Consider the following 12,493-nt stretch of genomic DNA (forward strand, 5'->3'; position numbering starts at 1 on the left):
AGGGCAGATACACGGCTGCTGCAAGGATGGGAGCAGATTTGCCTCTGAAGCCAAAGAGGTGGGAGAGATGTGTCTGCTGTGTCTGCTGACTGCTGCACTGGCTCAGTTTAAAATGACAGGCTTCTTACTCTTTTATTTCATAAACCAGGTCCTCAACTATCCACCATTCACAGAACTCCGGTTCACAGCACTGTAGGCCCGTAGACATCGGCCGCTCAGAGAACTTTTCATTTGCTCACTTCCTATTCGAGAGAAGGTGAGACACAGAGGGGGAGAGAAAAGAGACAGAGCGCTAAGCCATTAAGGTGTGAATACGTTCCAATTTCCAAAATAAATATTATCTCTGTCTGAGTAACCCAAAATCTGTGTGCTTTTGTGCCAACATTATAATAAGGATCAACAAGGGGGTCAGCGCTGCGTGAACATCACACCATCAAATTCGGCGAGCTTCACCTGTGATACTATAATCTATTTACCTCCCATATTTCCACGACACACAGTTGACCTGCACTGTGTAAAACTGTAAAGTTGAACACGCCACCGGCACAGACACGCAATCCGCACTGCCTCCCTTTCACAGTAGGGTACGCATTAACAACCATGCTGACGCGCTCCCCACCACCTCCTAATTCTCACCACCTCGAACTCATTACCGCGTTCTTGATCGCCAGAGACATGGGAGAGATGCAGGGGTGGGGGTGCGTAATAAAGCATCTAGTATCCTGGGGGAACCATTGGTTGGAGATAAGAGGCCATGCAGCACTGTAACGTGAGGATATAGATCATAAACCTGCTTATCCTCTGCTCCCTCTGGACCAGCCTTCTAAAGTTAGCTGTCTGGGGCCAAAGGACAGTCACGTCTCGACCTTTTTCTCAGATTCCTGCGCCAGACTACAGATGCTGTGTTGGGCTGATAGAATAAGGGTCACTCACTAATGAAGCGAAATACAGAGCAGCATGAAAACAGGAATTGTTGCCAAGAAACATGCAATGATACAATGATGACCTTTTCAATCTTTGAGGAATTTCTGACGCTGACGTGCCGTAGGCAGTGATTAACATATTATTAGACGATAAAGAGTCTAGCTCTTTCATCCAGATACCTGTTAGCTGCTGCCAAGGAAAATACAAAACTTCCTGAGGCCAGCAGAGAACAATTTATGACAAAGGCAAAAACAGGGAAACAAAATGGCAAAGGGGTAAAGCAAGGACCCAGAAAGTTAACAACAAGCAGGAGACAAACACAAAGAAAAACTTCATCAGAAGTTGTGGAAGTAAGAAATATAGAGTGGAAATTAAATGTCCACCCGCTGATATAGCTGTATTCCTTAAGTTGCCTTTTCTTTTTCTTTTGCATTTTCCTTTTTAAAAATGTTTTCCCCCCCTTCTTTGATGTTTAGGCCACAGCTAATGCATTCATGGACAGTCTGCCACTAAAGGGAAAAAACCCCTCTGTTATCTTGAGCTGTGTACCTCGCCGCTTGGGGAAGAGAGCTTTACTTACTTGAGTGGGGCCAGCTTGCTTGACTGGTGAAGTGCTCGTGTCTGTCTTGAATATATGCTAACAAAACTACAAAACGATCGATGTTTGGGGGAATATATAGCTAACATTGTTAATCGTCTGCCTAGCCCCATCGGTTTGTGGTGATGTAGTGAAAAGTATTGACGTTATATTTTTGCTTCCCTATAAACTGTACGCTTGAATGCATTTTTGTCCTGCCAGTAAACGAAAGCCAGTCTTTCACTATTTAAATACAAAGTGGATGTTGTGGAAGTGGACAGCTCTCATGCGGTTTCACTTTGCAGTGTCACCTCATCCACATGCTAAAGTGCTGATTGGCTATTCAGGTGTTGGCCTTCAAAGGCAGTCAGTGGTTGGAGGGCTCTCTTCATTACAAACCATTCACAGAATAGCTCCAGTGTCAAGAACTCGGCTCTCATCCGCTTTCAACAAAAGTTGGCATTAATTAGTTACTGTAATTCAAACTGGCACTTTTCCAGATTGCATGCTGTCACATTACTTGATGACAATGTCTGATGTGAAAAAGAACAACTCTTCTTTGCTAAGAACATTTGAATGGTGTCAATTTCTCAGTCCCGCACAAAAGTGAAAATTTCCTGTGACAAAGTAGTGCTGCTCTGTATGTGTTACAGCTCAAGTATTATATATTATATATTCTTAAAGCTGGGTGGGTGGTGTATTTTAGAGACCTGTGTATTTTTAAATATTTAATATTTTTTTAATATTAAAAAGGAAATATTTCTGGTATCTGCGGCTGTTGCAGGACTTTAATAACTTTATTCACTTTTTTGCTATACAACTTTTGGAGCTAGTGCTGCTAGCTACCTTCATTGGAAAAGGGTTTGTGACACTGTTTCAGATGGATTATTTCAAAATCTTAAAAGAAAACGTAATTTTGCTGTTTTCTAAGATGTTGCTAACCCTAGCTTTAAACAAAGTTATGACACTAAAACTGTAATTGTGATTCCGGTGTTTATAAAGGACGGTGTAGAACACTCCCTTTAAAGTTTCTTTTGCCATTTTCTTATTACAAAAGAAAACGTTTTAAGCCAAATTTGACTCCTCATACCTAATTTTGTGCCTGATTTGTCCTCAGTACCTGACAAAGAGCAAGACATGTTATATTGTAGTTATTTTATGTAATATCAACATTCTAAAGGGAGTGTTTTATAGTGTAAAGAGTCTTTGGGAGGCTGAAATCATAATAGTCTCATTAACCTGAGAAAAGGAATAAGCCTTGCATGTCGCGTGTTTCCTATGCTTTCCGTTCCTCCATCAGTTTGCCTAGTTCCTCCAATGTGGCTGCTGACCTTCTCCTCTCTCCACGGCTGGAGTGGCTATTGATTGGATCTTGGCACATAGTGTACAAACATAGAGATAAGGAGAGAGAGAGAGAGAGAGAGAGAGAGAGAGAGAGGTAGCCAGGCAGATATAGCTGCAGTGCCCACTCCACTCCCCTCCTCTTGGTTAAAAAAAAAAGAGGAAAAAAAACAGAAAAACCCTGTTCTTCGAGACTCCACTCCCACTGAGCAGACATGGTACCTGAACACTGATAGCAGACAGGATTAGGTCTAAAATTCAATCACAACAGTCTAAGTAATGTTAAGTCACTGCAGCTGGCAGTGACCACTGACTCTCTTCAACACAGTACAAGTGATCTATCATAATCTTGCTTTGATTTGGGGGATTTCAAAAAAAGAAGAAGAACTGAGTGGATGTGACATCTCTGCACTGTGAATCTGCGATCAATAGTTTTACTTGATGTGAACAGAGTCACAGTATAATAGCAGGCAAGGATTCAGGCCTCTTAAGTTGCATGCAGGCAAAGTCTCAGACAACCTTAAGGCTGGTGTGTGGCCTGTCCACTCCCCCACCCTGAAGTCTCCCGTTTACTCTTTCTCTCCATCTGGTCTATACAGGCAGAGGCTGTGCTGTGTCAGAGGTGACTAATAGTGTCATAGACCTGCCCTCCCCAGCGGGGCCAGCAGAAGGAAAACTCAAACTGCTGCCTCCGCAACTCCCGGGCAGACACTGCCCACTGGTGAGAAAAAAAAAATTGCTTTGTCAACAGGCAAGGTAGGCAAATAAGGTGCTTCAATTCTAGATGGCCAGGGGACACTTGAGGACCCATAAAGAAATAAGGAAATAGTTTAAAAGGAGGAAGGAAGTAGGCATCTTTTCAAAAAAGCTTGTTGGTATTGTAGCAGGTCAAACACGTGTTGTCTTTCTCTGTCTTTGTGGACATGGACGCCTTAGGGGAAGTAAGAGAGCGAGAGTTGTACTCAGATGCTGTCAGGATGGTCTACAAAAGGAAATGTTCAGACAGACAGGGACCAGAGGAACAGACGAAGGGCCATGAACCCTGCAGAGCAGGAAGAGGAAGAATCCAAACCCCTCTCCTCTGGGGAATAAGAGGAATTCTGCTGGTATTTGTCTTTGTGGATGATGTGTGTGTGTGTGTGTGAGTGTGTGTGTGTGTGTGTGTGTGTGTGTGTGTGTGTGTGTGTGTGTGTGTGTGTGTGAGAGTGAGTGAGTGTGTGTCTATGAACAATTGTGTGTGTGTGTGTGTGTGTGTGTGTGTGTGTGTGTCTATATGTGTATTAAGGGCCTGTGTGTTTAGGCATTGTGGTTAATCTCCACCAGCTATTAATGAAATAATCCATTCACACACAACAACAATTAACTCCAATTAAACAATGTTATACAAATATTTCTCAACACTTATATCTAATGAACATTGTGCGTCGTCTATACGCCAGATATCGTCTAACTCTCAGCCAGAAAGTGTTTAAGCATATTTCTTAAAAATATCTATAACTAACAAGTATTCCTTTAAATAATTGTTTTTGCCTGAGGGCCTCAGGCTGTGCAGGTTGTTAAGGGGAGAGTACTTCAGAGATATAGTATGGGTTCAAAGGTAATGAGTGAAAATTAAACATCTGTATTAAGTTGGTTGCCAATGTCAAGACACAAAGTAATATTTTGTCTTTTCTTGGTCTTTGTTAGTAGTCTGGCTGCTGCGTTCTGTACAGTTTGGAGTTATTTTCTAATTTATGCCAGTTAGTAGACCAATGCTAATCCGAACGTGAGGAAATTAAAGCATGCAGGATTGACTCAGTGTCTCTGAAGCTTTTGTCAGTATTCCTTAGTTGACAAAAACAAGATTGGACGACCATGCTACATTATTATTATTTCAAAATCAAGGTTGGCATCCAACAACACACCTAGGTTTTTGACAGAAAGCTATTCGAGCTTCCAGGCTTTACAGGACACATTGCTGTGTGTCATCATCAGGGTATTCCATCTAATCTACCAAGAACCATTGCTCTGGTCTCTCTTTCTATTTTGATGTTTGGAATGTGAGACGCCATCATGTTTGATGGTCGGCAGTGAAAAAACTACCACTCACGCTGTGAAAATTGTAAAGTCTCCATTGGAAGAGGAAAACAAGTTACAGTGAAGAATCTGAGATCTGAAAATGATATTCAGATCCTCCTGGCTTGCCCTTTTCATTTATCCCACAACCATTACATCTCTCTCCCTGTTTCTGTCCCTCCACCTGCCTCTCTCAATTAATTAAGCTGACTTCTAACAACGCAACTCAGCTGAATTCAGGCTGGTTAAATGTTATTTTCACTCTGCTCTGAACATTGGTTCGAGTAAGATAATAAAAACATAACTGCCTTATTAATTAGTAAACACTTCCTCGCTCATAATAATGAAGAGAGCTGGAGGTAAAAACTAAAAAGAGCCGACCTTTTTTTTTTAACTGTATCTAAGTCGCCCAGTGCAGGCTGGATAGCAGTGATTTTGTACAGAGGAATACATTACAGAAAACAAATTAGTCAGCAAGATAGAAGAATGCCAGTGCAAATGGCCCCGGCTCTTATTTCCATCCTTATGAGATAACTGTCCCATTAGAAGGTTAAAGCTATTGTGGTGTCCCTGCAAAGACTCTGCCTTGGAAACGGCAGCAATCCGTCTTTAAACTTTGATGCAGCCAGAAAGCTTTCCTCATCCCTTCTCATCCCTTCCCCTCTGACCTGTGTGTGTGTGTGTGTGGAGTTACATATGTGTCTGAGATAGAGAAGGGGGAGAGGGTACCGACAAGAGAGGGAGCAGACAAGAGAAAGAGATATGAGAGGGTGGGGCTGGGCTGTCTGCCACCCAGGCCCAGAGAACATAAAGAGAAAAATACGGCCATAAAACCTCTCTATGACTATGAATACTAATTCTGACTCTGTGAGCCAAACCAACCGAGTCTGTCCTCTCTCTGCTCCCCTCTGTCTCGCTCGGAGAAATGATGTGGCTTAGAAATAAAGCAAGAATACTGTTCTGCACATGCAGGCAGAACTGTAAAGCTTTGTATTTACTATATGTTGTACATGACAAAGTAGTGCAGATGGAGAGGGAAGATTAGTTAGGAGCAGAAGAAAAGAGATACCAAATAACTACATTTAGGCAGAGTTAAAGGCCTCTACATCTTCTCCACAAACAGAGTGTACGCTAGCCTTTCATATTAGATTAAATGTTCTAGGCTACAATTATCAGAACAGTACAAATCTACTTGGCGACCTACTCTTTCTATTGAGCCATGCTACTCACACCAAGCATGCATCACTTGATCAGATCACGGTTGCTTGCAGCATAAAAGGGCCAATTATTGACTTTCATCCATATAAAAACAACATAACGTGATGATTCCTCTTAGCGCACAGTTTGGTTTGCTGCGTTGTAAATAGAAACACCAGTTCTTCTTCTTCTGTTGTATTTCTGACAAACTGGCTGCTCAAGGCATGTCTGCCACCCAATTGGTCATGTCATTCCCAACAGAATTTTGGGGACCTGTAGTGAAACGCACTTCCTGTTACAACCACTAACCACAAAATGAAACAATGCTGAGAAAACATAAATCTTGACATTATTTTTTCAAAATTGAATTTGCACTGAAGCTGGTTTTGAAATATGATCAAAATTAGAATCTCAAGTATTTAATTTCATAGTGCTATTGTAACTGCAGGTCACTAAATCTTTTTTATCGGAGGTTTTCCTGTTTAAAAATATATTTTTAACCATACTGTCAGCCGTTTCATGCCATGGTTTTTAAATTTTTGGAATTTTATGGTCAGGTGCTCTTCACAAACACCTGTACTTTCATGGTGCCCCCCCCTTGCAGCAAGCTTTTCTCTGAAAAATGTTGGAGGACAGAAGAAAAAGTCGTAATCTCTCAAGCATTTCTAATGAGTTTTTCTCCTACAATTATTTGATAAGAGCAGACAAGACTGGAGGCAAGCGTGTATGATACACTAGCTCCTACTGCCGAGGTGAGAGCTCTGCTGATTACACGCAGAGCCATTTACACACTCACACAGACATGCACACACTCACACACAGCCAACGGCTTACAGTCCGTCATCTCAGAGTGCAACAATCCTAATAATAACACGAGAGGCTGAAGTTATGACCGGCAGGCACACCTAAGTTACCAATCTGGGTCTCCTTATCCTGAACACGCACACACACACACACACACACACACACACACACACTACAACCCTTTATCTTCACCATTCGACTTCTCTGCTCCAGCCATAACCACTACCACCCCACACACACACACACTTTCTCTTCCACCTACTCAAAGCGCTTCCCACCTCCCAACTCACCACACTGAGTCCCAGTTGCTCCCTCTGCAGGTAGGGCAGGTTCCTGCGCTCCAGGCTGGCCAGGTAGTGCTGCAGTCTGGAGTAGGTGTAGGGGTAGCAGTAGGCAAAGTGGTATACGTCGTCCTCTCGGTCAAAACAGAAGGCAAAGGACATGACATAGTTGCGCCGGTGGTCAGGACAGCGGTAGTAGTACACGTTCTTGGCGGGAAGCCTCTGCCTGAGACAATAAAAGACATTATGGAGAAATTAGGGAGGTAAATTACACAACAGGTCTTTGAATTTAAGGACATGAGGTCTCTTCAGGTGAAGATGTGAGGAACACTGAAAGCACAGCTTCTTTTGCAAGAGAAGCAAATAAGTGCAGAAAGTGTAACGATAGACAAGGAAACTGAGTCATGAGTTACACACAGAGAGATGAGAAATCACAACGCAGAAGTTGCGTCAGTTCGTCGTCTCCAACAAATGTTGAGTTCAGCTGGCAAAGCAATGCAAGAACTGAGGGAAGTAAGGAGACATGTGTTAATGAAGCTGCTGAGGAAGTCTGACAGGTTCTTAGCTTATGAGGAGTCAATGCGAAAACAAACAAACAGAATTCTTTTTTGATGAGTTTATAGTAGTGCAGTGCCTGTTCCCGCCGTGCCTGTTGGAACCGCGTGAAGAGGCTGATTGCTTCAGCCACTTCTGGGCGCAGGAAAGAAAGATGGATGGAATAATACTTCAGGCTAACCCAGCAACGGGAGATCAGAGACTGTTGTGACCACATCTTTACAGAGAGCTGGCTCCATCATGGCATCCCAGATCAAGCTGGTAGGACAGAGTGCAGGACTCCGGTGGGACGAGAGGAGGCAGGCTCTCTGTTTACATCAATGCTGCTTGGTGCTCAAATGCCAAAGCTGACGGACGGTGATTCCCTGATGTCAAATTTCTATCTGCCCAGAGAATTCACCCGTGTTCCTGTTGCTGCTGTTTACACTATATGCAAATTCACAAATGGCACCACAGGAATGCACTACTTTTTTTGTTTTGCCATGTTTTTCTTGTGGAGCATAAATGGACTACAACTGCGTTTCGCTGTGCAACCCTTTGTTGCAGAATGACAATAAATGATGCTTGAACAATTGCCAATTATTATTTAATTCAAAGGCAGGAAGAACAAATATAAACTGATAGATTGAGAATGAAAATGAACAGCAAAACAACAAAACGAAATTTTATTTTATTAGACTTTTTATGCATTGCCATTCAATACTGAAAGGCACAACCACGGCAAGAAAGCAACACAAATGATAGATAAGACCAAAGATCACACATACAAAACGATAACCAACTCGCGGGCCAATTGATAGGTTTTCCATACGTTGATCTCCGGATGCAGGAGAGCTCACCTTTTCAAGGGCAACTGGATCATTTTGCATCACAGTTTGTGTCTGTGAGCATCACAATGTTTCAGCTTTCCACTTTAAAAGGCAGCAGTTCCCACGTTAATGTGATATTTTAATTATGATGACTATGACACTATTGTACTATATGCGTGGCGTGTTTCATGTTTAATTTAGAATTGCAGTCTGAGTGAAAAGCAGTAAATGTGTCTTAAGTTGCAGTCTAAGTGTTTGAGCAATTTAGAACAATTATATTGAGTGAAGAACGGGTAAGCACCTAATCTGTGTACGGCATGTTTCTGGTTTTGTTGAGCGTTGTACGGTGTTTGTAATGCACTGCATGTTTTGTGTCGTGTCTCTGTCTTCTTTGTTGTGTGCTGTAGTTGTGTACTTTGCTGAATTGTGTGTTGCAGGTTGCATGCTGGGCCCAGGGCGAAATAAAGCTGACTGATCCGTGCACCTCACGGGCGATCGATGGGGTGCGGGACAGTACTGCTGCAGTCTACAGAACTTCTCTGCTTACTCAACATGTTTTCTTTTCACACTCCTCACCCGTCTATCTTTGTCTTCCTCTCCTCCCTCGTTTAGCCCTCACCACTGAGACATGGTCAGAGGGAGGTTGGATGCATGCAAGTGACTGCATTTGCCTTCTTTCTCTCTTCCGATTCCTCTACTTTTCTCCAGATCTCTCCCGTCTTGTCCCGTCACTCACTGACTCTACCTCGACAGTTTACCTGAAGAAGACCAAGCATGGGGAACAACAGTGCTGCCGTCGGAGCTTTTGGCAGACGCTCTGAGGGAGGAGGATAAAAGGAGGAGGAAGGAAGATGAGGGCGAAGAGGACGATGAGTGACTGGTGTGTTTCGGGGTGTTGGGAGCATGGGAGAAAGGTGGAATAAGGAGATAAGGAGAAGATGAGAGTGCAGGGCGATGGCAGATCTGGGCCTGATAGAGATATGCGGGAAGGGGTGGCGGCTAGCAGCGTAGCGGCTGTGTGATGGCGGGGCTGGTTGGTGAGCTAGCGTCACTGGCAACGGATCAGATGAAGATGCTATCGGGGCTGTGATAGGAACAGGACCTGATAATCAACAAACAGGACAGACTGCTCTGCGCCAAGTCTGACAGAGTGAACTTCTCTCTCAGACTCACCTCTGCTTAAGGGGAGGACAGGAAGGAGACACATAAGAGTTTTATGTGTTTGCTCAGACGCCTAATGCATCAGGTGTGGCGACGGACCCGCACAGAAATGCATCGTGAACACACACTCGCGTTGCATTTTCAAACACTTGAAGATGTCCCTGCTGGTACCTAGTAAAACAAAAAGCTAAATCACTCTGCCTCTCTCAGACAGAGGGGACGAAGGGAGAGAAAGGCAGTGCTGATTATTCCTTCAGAGCAGAGGAGGAGAGAGGAGAATGTATCTGCATGTGGCTATCTCAGCAGAATACTAATGCAGCCAGTGGCTAGCTATACCACACCCAGCCTTCCCACTGGAGCCAGATTACCAGCCTTGTCTTACAGCCTGTAAAGCTGGACAAAGAAACAGAAGAAACAAAAAAATGTAATCTTGGGGGAAAAAAAGAGCGCAAATTTTGGAACATGAAAATGATTCATATAAGACCACATGGGTTTGAAGTGGAGCACTGCGAGTAAAACTGACCGACAAGGACAAAATAGAACATGACACATTCATGTACACAACACCAAACACACACACTGGTGCATTACTATGGTGACAGCCCTCCAAGGTGCGGGTTAATTCAAATAAGATGACACCTCACCTCTTTACATATCTCCCTGTTTGGCTCTGCCCATCCATGCAATCCCACTGCTCTCTGTGTCTCCTTCTCTTTCTCTCTGCTGGGCAGTGTGTGACCTTGCCGGAGACTGGAAAAGTCCTGGCTATTGATTTTAATTACTGCAGCTTGTCCCGTCACAGCATCGTAGTTATACGCCAATGGAACCAGCTCGGTGGGGTTTCATGGAAAGACACAGCCTGGAAGGCCTGAACTATGCTAAAGGAAGAGGCTGTGTCTGCTATACCGTCATGCACACAAATATGAAAAATGCACATAATCTTCAGCACCAAGCACATTAATGCACGCGGTCCCTTTGGTTTTTATCTAAGCGTTAGCTGCTCCTGCTCGGCAGCTGGCAATTTGTTTTATCTAAATGGTACCTCCCCGTGCCCATCTCTTGACGTGGTACAGTGCCGTCGCTCCCAACGGAATTATCACCGCGTGGGATGAGGGAAGAAAATAGAGAAGCTTCCCCCAGATGATAACACACTCACACATGGTTTTACAATTCAGTGATTACAGAGACACAGAAACATATACACCAACAGGACTATGCAAAGAGCCGCGTACTGAAACGAAGAGGCAAACTCAAAACCGCGTGTGAGCTACATCAAGGTCATTCCTTTGACAGAGAGCTGTGGGACAAGTTAACTGCCAGAGCGTCTCATCACAGCCTAACAGAATAAAGAGAAGGACGCAGAGCAAAGAGAGATAGAGAGACTGAAACACTAGACAAAGGCAGGGAATGGCTGACAAATAGAGAAAGAGACAAGCAAAGCGACAAAGTCGGAGAGAAAGGGACACGAAAAAAAAAAGAGAGAGACAAGGGGAGAAAGAAAAGGGAGAGGGTTTCACAGAGCTAGCAGGCAGCCTTTAGCGAGGTGTCACTTTGCTTCTGAACCATTGGTAGCTACAAACTCCCGCTCTGATTTTGATGGCACCGCCGTCTCTCTGAAGTTTTGAGATGAAGGTTTATAAATTGGTAGCTTTCATACGGGCGACATCTTGTCCATATTTTTAAATCAATCAAGCATAGAGGACACGCCAATCACTGCAGCTCTGAGCACTCTCACAGACAAAGGCAAAAAACATACAGGACAAAGCTCACCAGACCTGGACGCACACACACACACACACGCGCACACACACACGCACACACACACACACACACACACACACACACACACACACACACATATCTACTCCCTCTTATTTTTCTATCTCACTGTTGTCTCCTTTGGCTTGTCAAACCTTCATCCTGTCAACTGTTAGGAAGGTTAAATGTCTTCCAATATGCCCGAACAACTGTCAAGCTCCACAGATCCCCACCAGCTCATTTAAGGAAAATGGTTAGTCCGTTTGACAAACATTTAATAACGTATTTATTTACTCCCTCTGTGTTACTACGCCGATAATTGAAGAGGCAATAATTCTTGGCACTCTAAACTGATGCCAGATGTTAGATGGACTGATTGTTTTTTAAAACACGGCCCGTGTTCTTGTTTTGCATACTAAGTCAAGCAGAAAACAGCCCCAAAATCATTTGAGGAGTGTCAAATGTGTGGCTATGTATATTCATGTGTGAGGAAATGTGCATGTGTGTGTGTGTGTGTGTGTGTGGGGCGGTATATATATATATTCTTGAAGCATCCATCGATCGTTTTTGGATGCAAATCAAGTTGCAACAAAGATTTCTGGGGACACTGTTACTAGGCAACCCGTGCTTGCTTTGTAATTTGGTGGGCTTGCTGTATATTGTATGTGGCGGTAGAATATATTCATTAGGCTTTAAAGAGAACGCGTCCTTAGATTGGTGCTGACTTACACGACCGGTGAAGAAAGAGCATCAGATGTGCTGAAGAGCGACTTAGTGAAACATTCACCGTCTTCATCGGGTTGAATAAAAACTTTCTGCAGCAGCGCGTGTGTGTGTGTGTGTGTGTGAGAGCATGAAGTCTAGAAGATGCACATCACGACCAGGGATGATGACGCGAAATAGCCTGGATTGATGCCGCTGGTAGGTTCTCCTGGCTAGCAGCAATAAGGTTTTTGCAGGAAGCAATAACACTCGTGATTTATGGACTTTCTTGTAACAAGAGAGCTGAGAGTCGCACACCTGTGGAGACA

The 12,493-nt window shown here is 43.7% G+C and overlaps 1 protein-coding gene across 1 annotated transcript in view; it reads right to left on the reverse strand.

Annotated features, from left to right (window-relative positions):
* The window catches only part of agbl4 (AGBL carboxypeptidase 4), a 237,692-nt gene that overhangs the window by 98,194 nt on the left and 127,005 nt on the right, over positions 1-12,493 (reverse strand). Inside the window, exon 5 of the mRNA XM_076088602.1 lies at positions 7,189-7,405. Within this exon, the coding sequence (XP_075944717.1) occupies positions 7,189-7,405 (217 nt within the window). The remainder of the gene's footprint in view (positions 1-7,188; positions 7,406-12,493) is intronic.

The sequence above is a fragment of the Anarhichas minor genome, unplaced genomic scaffold, assembly GCF_050575085.1.
Source record: "Anarhichas minor isolate MPS153535 unplaced genomic scaffold, ASM5057508v1 ptg000010l, whole genome shotgun sequence".
Classification (NCBI taxonomy): domain Eukaryota; kingdom Metazoa; phylum Chordata; class Actinopteri; order Perciformes; family Anarhichadidae; genus Anarhichas; species Anarhichas minor.